Source organism: Mus musculus, chromosome 14 (assembly GCF_000001635.26).
Source record: "Mus musculus strain C57BL/6J chromosome 14, GRCm38.p6 C57BL/6J".
Lineage (NCBI taxonomy): Eukaryota > Metazoa > Chordata > Mammalia > Rodentia > Muridae > Mus > Mus musculus.
Window position 1 is genome coordinate 46,807,935 of NC_000080.6, and position 16,186 is coordinate 46,824,120.

The 16,186-nt window shown below is 42.1% G+C and overlaps 1 protein-coding gene across 6 annotated transcripts; it reads right to left on the reverse strand.

Moving 5' to 3' along the window:
* Positions 1–214: 214 nt before the first annotated feature.
* Gmfb (glia maturation factor, beta) lies at positions 215–14,325 on the reverse strand. Of its 6 annotated transcripts, none has more exons than XM_030247913.1 (8): positions 13,989–14,160; positions 10,482–10,641; positions 9,452–9,548; positions 8,244–8,293; positions 7,665–7,714; positions 6,971–7,053; positions 6,310–6,383; positions 215–3,889 (listed from the first exon to the last, which is right to left on the reverse strand). In XM_030247913.1, coding segments are annotated over exons 3-8 (330 nt in total). In that variant the 5' UTR covers positions 9,453–9,548; positions 10,482–10,641; positions 13,989–14,160; the 3' UTR covers positions 215–3,817. The 6 variants fall into 6 exon arrangements, with proteins under 6 accessions (XP_030103773.1, XP_030103772.1, XP_030103771.1 ...); XM_030247912.1 differs by having other exon boundaries at positions 13,123–14,160; XM_030247911.1 differs by having other exon boundaries at positions 11,528–14,160.
* Between the last annotated feature and the right edge of the window lie 1,861 nt (positions 14,326–16,186).

The window sequence follows — 16,186 nt, forward strand, 5'->3', positions numbered from 1 at the left end:
CTGAGTATAGAGAGTTCGGTGTCATTGTGTTCTCCTTTCATCAAGTTGCCCAAGGATTCCTGTTTTTTTTTTTTTTTTTTTATTATTGCTGTTATTTGATTTTCCCAAAGAAAGTAAACTGCTAACTAGCCACGTGGCTCACAGAAATTGACAGGCAGGCATCAGAAGCCACAAAGGGGAAGTGAAAGCAGGTTAAAAAATAAAACACTAGAAGTTCTTTCATGTTAGCATTTTATTTAAACCAGTACAAGCACCATGCTTACCAAAAGACTCCAAAATAAACATGCGGTATGAACTAGCAGAGACTGAAACCACAGCTTAAGAAGTAGTGCCAGTTGTTGGTTTTCTTAAACAATGACAGAGAACTGTTAAAATTCACAAGACTAAACCACCAATGTTTCAAGCCTCCTGAATGAGATTACATTGGACCATCAAAATCAATGGACTTTTCCTGGCATGCTAATGATCTCAAGTGGTATTCAAGTAATAATATTCCGAAAAGCAAGAAACTGTTTCTATCATAAGCGTAATATAATTGTCCTAACATTACAGGAGTAGGATCACTGATCTGAAGTGTCACATGGCCTACCAAGAAATATTCAGCTCAGAACCATCAGCACGAGGAGGCCTAGGAGACATCTACATTCTTCTGGAGATACAAAGTAAGACTCATCCAGAAATGTTTGCAACATTTCTTTACATAAGTTGTAAAGGCTCAAACTTTATGGATTCCAGTATTATCAGTCTACAGAACAAATACAGAGTGCTACCATATTAACACTCAATAGATCTGATAGGATATAAGTTACTCTCTACTTCCCAAATATTGGCATTTCAATTCTTATGGATGTGTCTGCTCACTAGTTTACATACAGATTAATGTAGTCACTTGAGTTTTACAAGTGTCCAAACATTTCTTATGTGCAGCTTTCTTAGTTTCTATCTAAGTGGGAAAAGAGCCAAGTTTAATTTGGCAATAAACTCCTCTAACTGGAAACCATTTGTGGAAGTGTCAGACCAGGATTCAGTTTATGGCTAAGTTTGTCTCCTGAAAATAGGAGACAAAAAGGGAGGGAAAATGCTAACACATATTTTTGCTACAAATTATTTTATAATCACAATCTGCAACACCTCTCCTACAAGAGAATGTTTCTCTCACAGGACGAGAATGTTTAACTGCGCTAAGCATCCAGTAAACTCCTCAGACAATTCAAACATAGTTTAGAAGTCAATTAAACAAAACAGTCAACCAGCTTTTTTCCTAACATAATTGTGTCAATACCAGAACAAATCACTGTTTAAAACTCAGACCTTTTGGAATTGCAGCACGGTAACCTGAGAATACCCCTCTTCATGTGTCACTCATGTTGTCACCAAAACCACATGACATATACATTGTGATTCCTAGTCGGTTCTGACATTAGATGCTATGCACAACTTAGTAAGATCAGAAATTTCCAAAGCAATGCTTGCTTAAAAGGTTCCCGGGAAGAGTGGCTTCCAAAAAGGAAAGATTAAGATTAAGGCTGAGTGGGAATGGTTGTTGCTGAAAGACATGGAGTGTAAAAAACCTGGAATTATGAAATCTGGACATACTCTTTACGGAACAGCAGAAAAAGAATAAGAAAAATACTGTAAATTTTAGCTAAAGGGAAACTTACATAAATATTTCATGAACACTGCAGGGCACAGGACTTACAAACTTGTCTAAGGACAGACAGAATAACCATGTTCTATTAATGCCCCAACTCAGTGTGCTACCTTACAAACGACCCATCTACAGGTAAGAGTCAGACAAGCTTGAAAAGGAAAGCTGCTCACCACTGGTGTTGCTGCTTGAACTAGAGACTAAGAGTCCTGTGTGTGGCAGGTCAGGGCCATTCACTCTATGAAAGACTTGGAAATTTCAAAAACTGATTTAAATATGCAAGCCAAAATAAAGAACTGAATTTAAAACGTAGACTTGTAGCACTGCTTCTGAAAGCGTGCTTCTATAACCAGGTGAAACGAACCCTTATGTGCATCAGTCAGAGACATCAAAGTCCCCCTTTACTTGGGTCTCATCTGCATTCCTGTGGGATTATAAGCAAGTTATTCTCTAGCTCATACCAAAATACCTGTATAATGAAGTCCTAAACTTCTTAGATGAAGTTTTCTTGCTCTCTGGACACTGAAATAAAGGGACTTTTCCATTCATGAACCAATATGATCACCTCCTCTAGCACTTGCAATTGCTTCCTGACATACAGGCTAGTGAGCACACAGTTGGGAATACAACACACTCCACTCTACTGTGACAGTTCCAGCTATCTTCCCTCCAGTAAAACCGGCACAAAGCCCTAAATGAGACAAATACTATGCAATGAACACATGCCAACATAAAGATGTTTTGCTATTTTTTTCTTTTTAGGGGAGCAGGGTGTTCATCTGTTTAGCCTTGGTTACCCTGGAACTTGCTTCTGCAGACCAGGCTGGTCTTGAACTCAGAGATCTGCCTGTCTCTGCCTCCCAAATGCCAGGATTAAATGTTATGTGCCACCAATGCCCAATCAAAATCACTACCTTCTTAATATAAGAATTTGGTCGTCTCTACAGTCTCTTAACTTGTCTCTTTAAGTCAAATTACTATTCAGCATTTCTTACATTGTTTTCTTAAGTGAAACTTAAGAATTCCAAGTAGATTAGAAATCTTGCTTCCTGATGATGGTGTCATCAAACTGTGACTGGCTTAGTTCATATTAGAATTTCTTCTGACATTTAGGATAAAAGGTATGACATCTATTGATGTGTTGTTATTAATTGTGGCCAATGTTTAAATAATGCTTACATATGGCACAAAACTAATAGCAAATATACCCCAAATTATAACTCTCACCTACTATCATAACTTTGGGCAGATAGTTGGAATTTTAAAAGTAACAAGTTGGTTTATTACAAATTTTAATTATATATATTAGAAAATTGTTTTATTTGAACCCTTTAAAAAAGTATTAATTTCACCAAATCTAGAACACTGGCAGTGTAGCAGTCTTAAGCTAATGGTAAAGCTGACCAATCAAAGGCACAGTATTAACATATTAGGAGGTGCTTTGCAGTGTTACCAAGCTACAGTCTAAGCTCCCTGCCAGTGACATAACCAAGAACGAAGCCCTTGATTATAGAGCTCCCAGTTTCTAAGATTCAGATGCTATTCTCCATAAGAAGAAAACCTAACAATCCTAACTCTACCATAAAAATCAACTTCCGGACCTTAAGGAGGAGTGATTGATGAAGATTCTACACTTGATTGCAAAGATACAGGAACCCAAGAGAGGAGGAAAACTGGCGGAGAGTTCAACAGAGGTCCCACTACATCTCTACTCAAGGCTCAGAATCGGTCACTTACGCTTCAGTCCCAAATGAACCGCAATGATGTGACAGGTGATAAAATGCTACTTGCACTTATAAACTGCCAGTACCCAGGAGTGGTCAGAGGAGGAACTGTTGTCTATCACAGTCTAATACCCACCTTCCTATAGTGTCTGCAAACAGTTACAAATTCTGAATCATAAATTATAGAAATTAGTCAAAAGGGTGCAAAGCATCCCTGGAGAAAAGTAGTCCCCCTAACAATGACAGATGCAGGAACACTTCACAACGTCTCATTACTATGAAGATGATTTCCCCTTTGTTCAAACTGCACAAATGAAGAATTTTTCTTTACTGCAGGAAACAAACTGTAAGTAACAGTGCATTTTTAGGCATAAATAACTATTTATGTCTGGTTCCAGTATGGTCAGGTTAATACATAAATACTTTAGAAACACAGAAGTTCACATTAGTGGAAAAATCCAAGTTTCTCACGTAACCATTCTTCAGTTAGATCTTCAGTGTTTCTTATTTCAAATACCTTAAGGAAAGAAAAAACAAACAAACTGAAGTCATTCCATCACTCAAAAAAAAAAAAAAGTCACTACATTGCACTGAGTATTAAGGACCACATTATGACTGGTGAACTTGCGGATGAGGGGAAGGACTATGGGGCAAGTGGACCGTACCACCAGACAGAAAAACTGGTAAGGTTCAAGCAGGTTCAAAACTCACCGGTTACTCTCATAGTTGAGGATGGCAAGCATTGGAACCAGCCCCTGGCCAGGCTCTACCTGTCCTGAACACGTAACCATGACACCCCAAAGTGAAGATCCCAACAACTGGTCAGGTAGCATAAAACACTGGAGCTCTCCATGCTAATGAGGTATCTAGATAGGCCCTAGTGTTCAGCCAAGGAGCTTCCCTTCCGCCACCACTGCCTGGCTAATATCCCTTCCTGAAAAAGATATTTAATCCCTGGTTCGCCCTGAGTAAGATGTATGCTTTCACATCTGCCCTAAACATAAAGCAGTTTGGACAAGCAAGGACCATCTCCTTCATCAAGGGGGAGGCCTTAGTTGCACAAAGCCTTGCCTAAATCTCCCAGAGAAGGCCTTTCTTCTTTCAGCCCCTCAGTATTCTCGGCACTCACTCAGAACCAAACCAGATTCCACGCCAGTCTCGGGCTCAGCCATCCCCTTCCTGCCTGGCACATAGGGGAGATAAATGTGGGCCTTGGACCACCGTTCTCAAGTCCTTGAGTCCCCAGCACTGTCCAGGTGCACAGGAGATTGAGAACCACAGCATCCGCCCCAGCCCCTGCTGTTTCTAACCAGGAAACACGGGCTGGGACTCCCTATCTTGAACTGCATTCTGCCTTCCCTGAGTGGCATCCCAGCAGTGAGACAGACTCACAGACCTACAGAGGACCTCTGAGTTCAAAGCCAGCCTAGTCTACAGAGCATTTCAGGATAACCAGGGACACACAGAAAAACCCTGTCTCATAAAACAAAACAAAACAAAACAACAACATCAACAAACCCATATTCTGTTTCCTTATATTGGTCATCTATGGAAATTTGATGTGTCTTTGGCAGTATTACACTTCTTTTAGGTGCTAAATACTTAAGTTATCAAAATGTAGCAATCTAGATAAAATAAAATCTAGGTTCTTTTAAAACCACAATTTTTTTTTTTCCTTTTTTTGTTTTTCGAGACAGGGTTTTTCTGTGTAGCCCTGGCTGTCCTGGTACTCACTCTGTAGAGCAGGCTGGCTTTGAACTCAGAAATCCGCTTGCCTCTGCCTCCCAAATGCTGGGATTAAAGGCCTGTGCCACCACTGCCTGGCTAAAACCACAAATTTTAAACTAGCACACACATGCTAAAAGAGCAATTCTATAAATCCTGCCCATTAAAAAAACACAGCCAAGCACACAAATCTAAAATCAACCTAGGTAGGACCTGGAGAAACACAAGGCCAATCTTCTACAGCCTGAGTATCAGATGTTAACACCAGCTGTTGACTAATTTGATAAAGCTACAGTACAGTCCACAGTTACAGTTCTCCAGCAGGAATCTGAATTATAAGCCAGAAAGCACAAACACTAGAGGGAGATGAGGTATGACAGCAAACAGGCGGGACCTGGAGCCACGTGTACCTCTGAACCTTAGCTCTATCTAACAGACAGCCCTGAGCACATCATCTCCTCAACCTGCTTTTCTTTATTTCCACTTTATAATTTCCCTTGTATCTGTGTGTGTGTACACACGTGTGCGCACTTGCATGTGTGTTTACTTGCAAGTACATGCATGCACATGAGCCCCAGCAACTTGCAGGAGTGAGTCCTCTGCTTGCACCACGCGTATCTTAGGGATCAGAACTTAGATTGTAAGACTTGGTGGTAAGTCTCATTACCCAAGGGGCCATCTCACAGCACCCTGAATCTGTTTTCTTATTTTCAGAATATGGCCATCAACCTCAATACCTGTACAGAATGAGATTGCAGAACTTATCAAAGTTATGTGTACATTGTAACGTAAGGTCTAGTAGGTTAGTTAGGGCAGGTAGTATGAAGGACCTCATAGGCTTAGCAGTTACCATGAGCTTTTTTTCCTTTGGAGATAATCCCATTATGTGGCCCAGAGTGGCCTTGTACTCATGATCCTCCTGCCTCAGCTTCTCCAGAGCTGGATTTGCAGGCACTCACCACTGTGCACGGTTACAGTGGCTTTTCTGAAGCTGCTCACATTTTGGTTACTTTTTCTTTTTTCTAATCAAACTGTTTAAAAAAACACAATGGCTCAAAGCTCACTACTGCTCTTTCCTGCCAATAAACACAAAGCTTTACTGATGGGCTGCATTATTGTACAGCTGCAGGAAGATACTGCTGTACCAGGCTGCTTGGCTCTCTTTGTACGCTGAAGGAAGCCGTCAACAGCCCCGTCCACTGGAGACATTACCTTGGTTAGCTCGGCAGTCTGGACTAGCTTGTTCTTACTCCCAGCGTACATCATCTGCTGCTCAGGCTTACACCCTGGAAGACAGCAGCACACAGACAAAGGGTAACTTCTGAAGAGGTAATCCTTTCCATTACTTTTATCTTACACAGCAATCTATCAGATCATCAAAAGTGGTTCTAGGTCTCTGTGACTCTGATCTTCAGAGTCTTGACAAACACTTAAAAAACTTTCTTCAGTATTATTTTAACTTCAATAGTACAAGGACCATTTTCAAAATTACAGGCATATCACTGGTAACTATTTTAATAAATGATAAACACAAGCATATTACCACGGTCCCTCAAAGATCACATACTTAAACAAGATTAAAACATACTTCTGATTCCAAAAGCATTATATTTCAGAATCATTAAAATATAAGATTTACCTCAACAATTACACTTCTAGGAATTAAGCAGCCAAGGTAAATACATTTCAAGAGACAATGCTTTCCTGTGCCTGCTCTCTAGGGGGGATACAGGTGTGTGTGCGCAAACACACATGAACTAACCTCAACTTAGCTTATTCAACAATTTCATATTCAGAAACAGCAAAAATCTGTCTAGCGAAAGTTGATTCAATTGGATCAGCCAAGTACAGACTATTACAGAGATTAACTTACCGACAGGACTGGAGAAAATAAAGCAGAGCGGGTACGAGACTCTGCCATCATCATGTTGGTATTTATAACTATACACAATGAAGGTTTTTCTCAAGTTAAAGAAACTACAGCCACCGACCTAAGATGGACAACTGTCAACCCCTGGAGCTGGACCGAGTGAATGCCTTACTCATAAGACCATGCTTTTGACAGAATTCTACAAAATAGGCTCCAAAAGCAAATTATAATATCTTGCAGTCTCTCAAGAAGAAACTTGTTAAAAATACAAGTATAATATGGACTTTTTTCTTTCTCAGTTTTTACTGTATGCACATTATTAGAACAAAGAGAATTGTTTGTTTTTTCTTAAAAAATCCAGTCAAGACATCAACTTTCATACTTTTGTCTAATACATGCATACATGTTTTAATTTGGATGTGGTCAAGATGAGAAAGGACTACTTTTAAGATATGTTCTTATTCTTGTATTAGCTTCTTAGTCAGCATAATGAAGTCATGGGTTTCATGTATATTCTCAATACTTTGCTCATAGTCACCCCTCCACACCCCCTTCACTGTTCCCTCTCTCCTCCCAAACAGTCCCCAATTCTGTTTTCATGCCTTATAAAATATATCTTTTGAAAGTTTAACAAACAGGTTCATACATAAAATCCTGATAACGAACGAAAATCTCCAAACCACTTAGAAAAGGATATCGAGGCTGCCGCTCGGGTAGTTCGTCTTTAAGTTCATCTGGAGAGACACCCTGGCACCAGAGAAAAGACAACTCTGAAGCAAGCATGTCCTTACCCAAGGTCCACTGCACCCCATTCTGCTAAGAGCTATGGCTCATTATCACATTACTTCTACTTTCAACAACACATGGGTATGAAGGGCAGTGTTTCTTCTATGCTTATCTTCCAAGTGTCAAGAGACACAGGGTGACTGAATGACATAGCAAAACCTCAAAGAGCATTAATTCCACTCCAGTCCCGCGCTCACGTGGCGGGCGGGCTTCAGTCTTCTTCCACTCTATGCACTGCTTGTAAGAAGGGAGCTGCCTCTGCTTTTAGGAGAGCTCGAACCCCTACCTGCCACACTGCATCTCATTAATGCTTAAGGAAGGCAGTTAAATCAGCAAGACAATGTAGAACCAATAATTAGCTCATGTTTTCATGCATAATTAGTATGCATTTAAGAAGGTCCAGAACTTGTTTTAGTACTTGTAACTGACAGCATTGTTTGACAACAATAATGGCTTAACTATAAAATTGTATGTAGCTCATTGAACAAACCTCGAGCTCCTCATCCAGCACCACCAGGCGTTCATCCTTGTCAATCTTCACTACAATGAAAATACAGTGTAAGTAACGTGTCACCCAACCCAGTGCAGCCCTAGTCATTGCGGAGGGGAGGGAGCACCTCAAACTACAGCACCAAGAAACAGCATAAAGCACATTCAAGTTTTGCCTTTACACTTGTGGATAGAACTCCCAGCATGGAACTTGCTTGTTTATTATTTAGACTCTTACCAGCTCCTCACATGGACTTCGGGTATGGAGAACTTCCTAACCCAATGCAACTTTCTAAGGGGCTGGGAAGGATAACCCTGAGCTTGGTCTATGTGCAACATTAGAACTGCAAAAGAAGTGCTCACCAGGGGTCAGGAGAGAGAACCCCAAGACCTCCAGCTTCGCCAACATTACAATGCCATGCATATAGTCATTATTCTGAGAAAGTGAATTACCAATCCCACCTCTATTCAAAGATATTCAAATATAAGTGATATAACCCAACCCAAATCTATGTGAAAATAAAGGTCGCCTATGCCTTTATACTTTTCTACCTGTCTAATGATGCAACTATGTTCGGGTTTGCACAAAATTCACATTAAATCCTACGAACACACAATGTGACTTCACATGGCCTCATCTTTGGTGGTAAATGCCACTCTTCCACATTTTCCCTTTAAGAACCAAATGACCACATGATAGCATTTAGTTATAACAGACAAACTTGCTAAGGTGCCACCAGCTGGTTTACTGACACCTGCCTGATGCACCTCTGACAAGTGGCCTATGCTCTTTATGTCTTCACTGCCTCAGCCCTTTTCTAAATCATTGCCCACAAAGTATTACCTACAAAACAAGTAAAGTCCTTCCACAACTAAGATCAATGCCCAGTGCTGAACTTTACAATTTAGGTGTGGGCAAATGTTTGGTCTGAACTACTGTTAGCACCCTGGGAAAGACAAAGTCCATGGGTCACTACAATGGGAACCCTCACTCCTCAAGTGACTAAGACAATCGGCCTCTCCAGAGCTGGGGAGGCAGCTGGCTCAGGGTTATCTTTGGCAATGGCATGAGCAGTTTAACTTGCAGAGGTAACGGTGGTAAATGCAGCCGGTGGAGGCACCATTGCACTCTGAAGGCTTGGAGTATTCAAAGGAGCTTTAAGAGAAAACAAACTAACATCATATAGTTTTGAGGCAACTTCAGCTTACTTATAATAGCAGCATTGTGGGTTTCTTTTCGAAAACGAAACTTTCTCAGCTTTTCCACTAAATCTTCAGCAACATCACAAACCACCAAAGACTCACTCTACAAAAGAAAGGGGGGATACACACACTTAAAATGCCATCCGTTCAATATTCGTGCATGTTAAACAACTTTCAAATCTCCCAAGCTTGAATTCGCACACTTTAGTCATAGCTCTGTTCACCTAATATAAGCTTCACTCTAACTTTCTCTTTGACTGATAAGTACTTCAAAAACTAAGCATGCCAGGTGTGGTAGCTCACCTTTAATCCCAGCACTTGGGAGGCAGAGGCAGGCAGATTTCTGAGTTCGAGGCCTGCCTGGTCTAGAGTAAGTTCCAGGACAGCCAGGGCTGCACAGAGAAACCCTGTCTCGAAAAAAAAAAAACAAAAAACAAACAAACAAACAAAAAAACCACAAAACCCCAGCAATGCCTGACGAGCACTTATTTCATTAAAAGTGGAGAGGAAGGGGGGAAATGTGGAAGATAAGGGCCATCTTTTGTGTCAGATGAGCAAGCATAGTATTTCGCACTGTGTGGTAAAAAAGGGAAAAATCACTTTACTTTTTGGACTTTCACAATTATGGAGAAAATAAAAATGATCATAACAGTAAAAATGAGCAACAATTTATAACTTAGTTGACTACAAAAGACATAAAAATGGCTATTAAGAATATATAAAAATAGTTAGGCATGCCTTTAATCCCAGCACTCAGGAGGCAGGGGCAGGAGGATCTCTGTGAGTTCGAGGCCAGCCTGGTCTACAGTGAGATCCAGGACAGCCAGGGTTATACAGAGAGACCCTGCCTCAAAAAAAAAAAAAAAAAAAAATCAAAAGACTACACAAAAGGCAAGCAATACTCTGGTTACTGTTCAGCTCACTACCTCTTATACTCAATAAATCTGTTTCCTCGAAAAAGCAAAAGTAAAAGCTGATGAACTAAATATAAAGGCCAGATCCTTGTGTTTGTGCAGTCATATCTTTATATACTTACCCATCGCCCCAGCCCTTGACAGAGGGTGGTTGTTGTTACCCAAGCTGGCTCAAACTTGTGATCTTCTTTACTTTAGCCTCCCCAGTAGCCCAGTAGCCCAGTAGCTTGGCTTACACGTGTGTGCCACCATGCTATGCTATGATAGTTTTAGAAGGTAAAGCTGCGAAATCAAGCAGGCATCAAGGTGCACACCTTTAATCATGGCTTTTGAGAGGAAGAGGCAGAAAGATCTGAGTTTGAGGCCAACTGGGTCTACAGATACTGCCTCCAAAAGGGAAAAAATAAAATTAACTAATTTAATAAAACAAAACAACCTTCCAAAACGTACCAGTGTGTAGAACAGAAGAGTGACTCCTATGTGTCAATCACCCAGCTCTAGTGGCTCACATTACCCAGAGCGCATCACCAACACCCCAGCGACGGTCTTACCCAAAGGCCACAAGTCATTCCCCTAGAAATACTGCACTGTATAAGACAGCGTGTCACAAGAAACATAAACATAACGAAACTGATCTACTTCAAAAACCCTAGCAGACGTCTAGTCTCTAATGACTCATTTGTGTTCAGATCACCTCACTGTTCTACGCTCTCTACAGTTGGTTTCAGTCAAGTTGTAAAAAGATTCACTTTCATATACAAGTTTCCCCTCTCATTCAAGAAAATCTGGACTCCTCTCATCAGAACCTCAAAGTATTAAGGCTTCCAATTTTAAGTTAAAACAAACAAACAAACAAACAAACAAAACCCGTAATGGAAGCCTAGGTGCTCTTGTGGGATTAAAGAACGCATGCACTAGCTAGCATTTTCACTGTCCTGAAGATTCTGAAGCCTGGTAATCAGTAAGATGGGACAAGTATAGAATATGTTATTATACAATCTAGGCATACGGCCCAGCTGATAGAAACTTTGCTCTAGAGAGATGCTAAATCATAGGGAACTGCCTGAAACTCACATTAATCTTCTTTGACCAAAGATAGAATTAAGGAAACGAATAAATGCTTAAGATTTTTATTTAAGACAAAACCTATTTGATAACTGAGTCTTACCTTTCAGCTCTTATAATCAGAGCCACAACTGTAAGTTTGACACCCTAGGGCCAGAAACCCTAGGCCCTAGGCTCAGTGTGGTGCTCTGTTTGGACGGCACTCAAGTGACCCCTAGCATGGTGGAAAAGATGAAAACATGCTCTGATTCACTTGTGTAATTCAGTTTGTGTCTTCTTCCTTCCCAATGCTACAACATGGGCAAAAACACCTTCCTACAAGGACTCAGAAACCAGGAGTGGTGGCACGTCTGTAATTCCAGCATTTAGACGCTGAGGCAGAAGGATCAATTGTCTCTTCTAAAAATGCAGGACCAGAGGGTGGGGGGAGAAGGAAATGGACTCAGGCTTGGACAATTCACATTCATTTACATTTGAAAGCATATAGGAATGAGTACAAAGCTATAAAAACAATTCTAGGTGGCAAATGTTAAAGATAGTTGAGTTTAAACCTTCATTTATTGGTGTAGTCAATAGATGAACAGTTTATGAGCACCACCACTATGCTAAGTGCTAGCTTACACTATAATCTAATACAGAAGGGACCTACATAAAAGACCAGACCAAAAAAACCTCTTAGTTGATACCTGTGAAAAAGGCTAAACAGGAGAGCCAAGATGCTTTGAAGACTTAAAAGTGAAAAACACGGTGACAGCAAAAGCTATCTAAAGTGATTAGAGTGAACAAGGCAGTCAAAGTCATGAAACCACGGTGCGACTCAGATGCCCACAACAGGAGCAAGGACCAAGAGTAGGGAAGGGGGCTGGTGAGATGGCTCAGTGGGTTAGAGCACCCGACTGCTCTTCCGAAGGTCCAGAGTTCAAATCCCAGCAACCACATGGTGGCTCACAACCATCCGTAACAAGATCTGACTCCCTCTTCTGGAGTGTCTGAAGACAGCTACAGTGTACTTACATATAATAAATAAATAAATCTTTAAAAAAAAAAAAAAAAAGAGTAGGGAAGGGCATTGTAGGTACTCAGATTTCTGTCCCATGAGCAAATATAAGCTATCAACACGCTTTAAGTATTGTAGGGAAGGCAAACATGGCCATATTTGAATTTTGATAAGATCATATTTGTTGTGATATGCAGTAAGCAGGCAGAGAGCCAGGAAGAGCACAACAGCCCTAGTTACCAGCAAGACTATTTCAGAGATGACAAGTAGCCGAGGAATTAAAGATCAGCATAAAAGACGTGAATAACATCAGTGAGCTACCACGTATACAGCACAAAGCTGACTCCCACTTTATGCTCCAAACTATCGCACCCACACCAGTGCCATCCACATATGGCAGGAAATTTAAGATTTAGACAGGCTAGAAGCATCTTCTCCAAAGTCTTAAGTCATACAGGTAGTGGACCCAGGAAGCAACCCAGATATGCTGAACTCCAGCGCTTGCTCGCGCGCTCGCTCTTTCTCTCTCTCTCTCTCTCTCTCTCTCTCTCTCTCTCTCTCTCTCTCTCTCTCTCTCTCTCTCTCTCTCTCTCTCTCTCTCTCCACTACATAAGAACTGGGTTAGATTCAATATGAAGGAAATAAAGACTTACAAAGATAACTTCTAGACTTCTGGCTTTGTGTAAGGAACACAAACACACCTTTAGCCAAGTTGCAGAATTCCGGCTGAATGAAGACCAGATGTGTGGAGGAAGCTATGAGTTCTTTTTGGACAAACTGAGGAGCCTCTGTGGCTTCTGTGTGATGAAATTAACCAAAAAGTGGAATGTAACTGCTGGTTGGATCTCAGCTAAGGTCAGAGATAGGAACTCACAGGTCAACTCAACGTAGGTGGTTACTGAAGCCAGAAGTTCAGCAAAGAGAAAAACAATAGAAAATGAAGCCTTGGAATGGAGCCTAGGGCACTCACGGGCATAGTCCAAGGAATGGAGAAAGGAATCCAAGGGGAACAGATGCATCAGCAGAAATAGGAGGAAAGCCAGTTCTGAATCCCAAAAGCCAAGGGGGTTGGGGTAGGCAAAATTAAAGAGATGCCTCAAACACCAGTGTCAACACCCTGGAATGTAGCTGAAAGGTCAAAACGATGAAAAGCCACGAGTTCACTGGGTTCAATGACCGCGGTAAGATCTGCTAGACGGAAGTGGTCCCCAAGAGAGGATTTATAGATAAGTGTCTTCCTGTTGTTGTTTCCATGATACTTGGTCGTACTTAAAAAACACTTTGGGAAGGCTCCAGAAGGTCCTTGAGAGCACCTGACTTAATTCTCCACTTTGTCTTTATGCTTGGGGTCCATCGTCAAGGAGATCAGAAACCACTGCCCCAGACGCAGCAAAACTAAACCTCTGACAGTTGCTTAAAGGCAAAATCAGAGCCCTGGGTCACATGGGTTCCAACGGCCTGGACTGGAAGAATGTGGGTATCGGGAGCTATTCAGCCAGAAACAAGGGGGTGCAGGTAGAAAGAAGCCTGGGCGAAGCCGGAATGCAACCAGAACCCTGACACTCGCCTACAACGCCGGCCCTCAGGCCCAGCCCGTTTCCGCCGCGGGGACCACAAGGGTCCACGCGGAGGCCACGTTCCAACCGTCCGCCCGCAGCGCGGGGGTCTTCCGCGCTGCCGCTGGAAGTCGGGAACGGACTGCGAGTCCGTCCAACCCCGCGGTGCCTCCCTTCGCCGCCACTTACCATTTTCCTTCCGGTCGTCAGCGGCCCGTTGCCGTGCGATCTCTTGGGCCCCTTTAAGAATGGCTCGGCAGCCAACTCCCTTCCTGTTTCGGCTGGCGCACCGCTCAGCCTCCCCCACCTAAGGACGCGGCCGCCGTGGCCCGCACGTGACAGCGGACGGCGGGAGGCGAGGCCCAAAATTTGGCGAAATGCGGACGCGGGCGCCTCTGGTGCCTGTTAAGTAAGGATGCTGCGCCGTTACCAAGGAATGAGCCAGCCAAGCGGTGCGCAGATTCTTGGTGTCTTTAAATATTCTACAAGCCTTAACGGCAGGTATTTCGTGGTGCCAAACCTGAGCTAATGACTTGAGTGGTAAATGTGCGTGTCGATTACAGTTTACTTGCAGATTTAATGCTTTTCAAAGGTAGACGCGGCTTTCATCCTTGCACCTGTCCCAGGGCGCCATCCCTGACCCTGCCTGCTTTCCAGAACTTACTGAATAAATTTATTTTCCAAAATCTATTCATACTCACCAGTAAATGGTTACCAATGTTGATCATGTTGGCTTTTACTCTCAAGTTACAGCGAATTGAACTCTGAAACCCAGGTGCTCTTATTGTTTCAAAGTGTGACACTCAAAAAGTTACGACCTTTTAAATGTATTACTACTGGTATTCCATAACGGAGATAAACTTGCCTTTCTAAGAAACAGTATGAGGTACAAAAAAGACTATGTGGATGAAAGGATTGGCAACTTTACGAAAAATAAATATAAGAGATTTTTAAAACATTCTAATATTTGTATACTCTTTTGGTACTTCCTCCTTTGTCATCCATAACTATTATCCTCAAACGATTAGTAGAATTCTCTTTCAAAAATAAGAAAGGATGGGAGTTGGAGAGATGGCTCAGGGGTTGCGAGTACAGGTTGTTCTCTCCACCCTGGCCGGATCTCCAGAACCCACCAATATGGTAGTTGACAGTGTAACTCCAGCCCCAGGAAATCCAAAACACTCTCTGGCCTCCAGGGCCACTGCAGGCTTGTGGTGCAAGCAGGCAAAACACCCATACACACAAACTAATAATATAGTTTTTAAGAATAAGAAAGAAATTGGAAGGGAGGAAAGAAGAGAGAAATGCCAAGAGCAACTTTGATTTCTAAAAATAGAGTTTTGGATCTCCATATTAAACCCAGAGGTTTTCAGTGAGAGGCACCTTATGCAGTTTTGAATCTCTATAAGCATTTGTTTTAAATCCAGATATTGGTAATGGTAAATGGATTTCCTGTACACCACTCCTTAAGGAAGGTGGGACAAAGTGAACAGTAGGAAGGGAAAACCTTCTGCTGTGGATCTGTAGAAGCTGGGGAGGAAGGCTGGAGCACCTGCAGAGCCTTCCTTTCCCACTCTGGCCTTCTCCTCTAGCTTGAAATGGCAGAGGGAAGGATGTAGTCACTGGAGCATCAAAATAGGCAAGGTGTCAGAGAAAATCCTCTTCTCTGGGGAGAAGCCTGGAACTTGACTCTATTCCATCTTTAACACAATAGAGATCTCTTCAGTGGCAGAAGTGGCCTAATCTGTTTGCATAAGATAGCCCTGAAACCAGCATGTGACATGCAGGCGAATCTACACGGTCCTATAACAGTCCCCCTCCTCTGGTAAAACGAAGATGAGCATCTAGCAAGCCTGCAGAGCTAAGAGGCTGTGGGTTACCAAAGATTTTACCGACACAAGTTCATGGCTCGAGCCTTGAATCCCAGCGGTGGGAACTCTCTAGAAACAGACACTCAGATGAAGCTGTCTACAGCTTGGTGAGGACCTATATGCATGGTTCAGATCTACACTCTCATTTTCCCGCCTCCCACCACATCCCATGAGCATCTGCTGTCATCAGATCATCCTTTTAGGAGAAGCAAGAGACATGGGAGAGAGAAAGGGGAAGGCTACGAATTTTCTTGAAAGAGACCAGATTCTTAAAGTGTTAAACTCAAGAAGACCAATTCCTTTTTAAACGCTTTTGTGTATGTGTAGTTAGTTGTTCA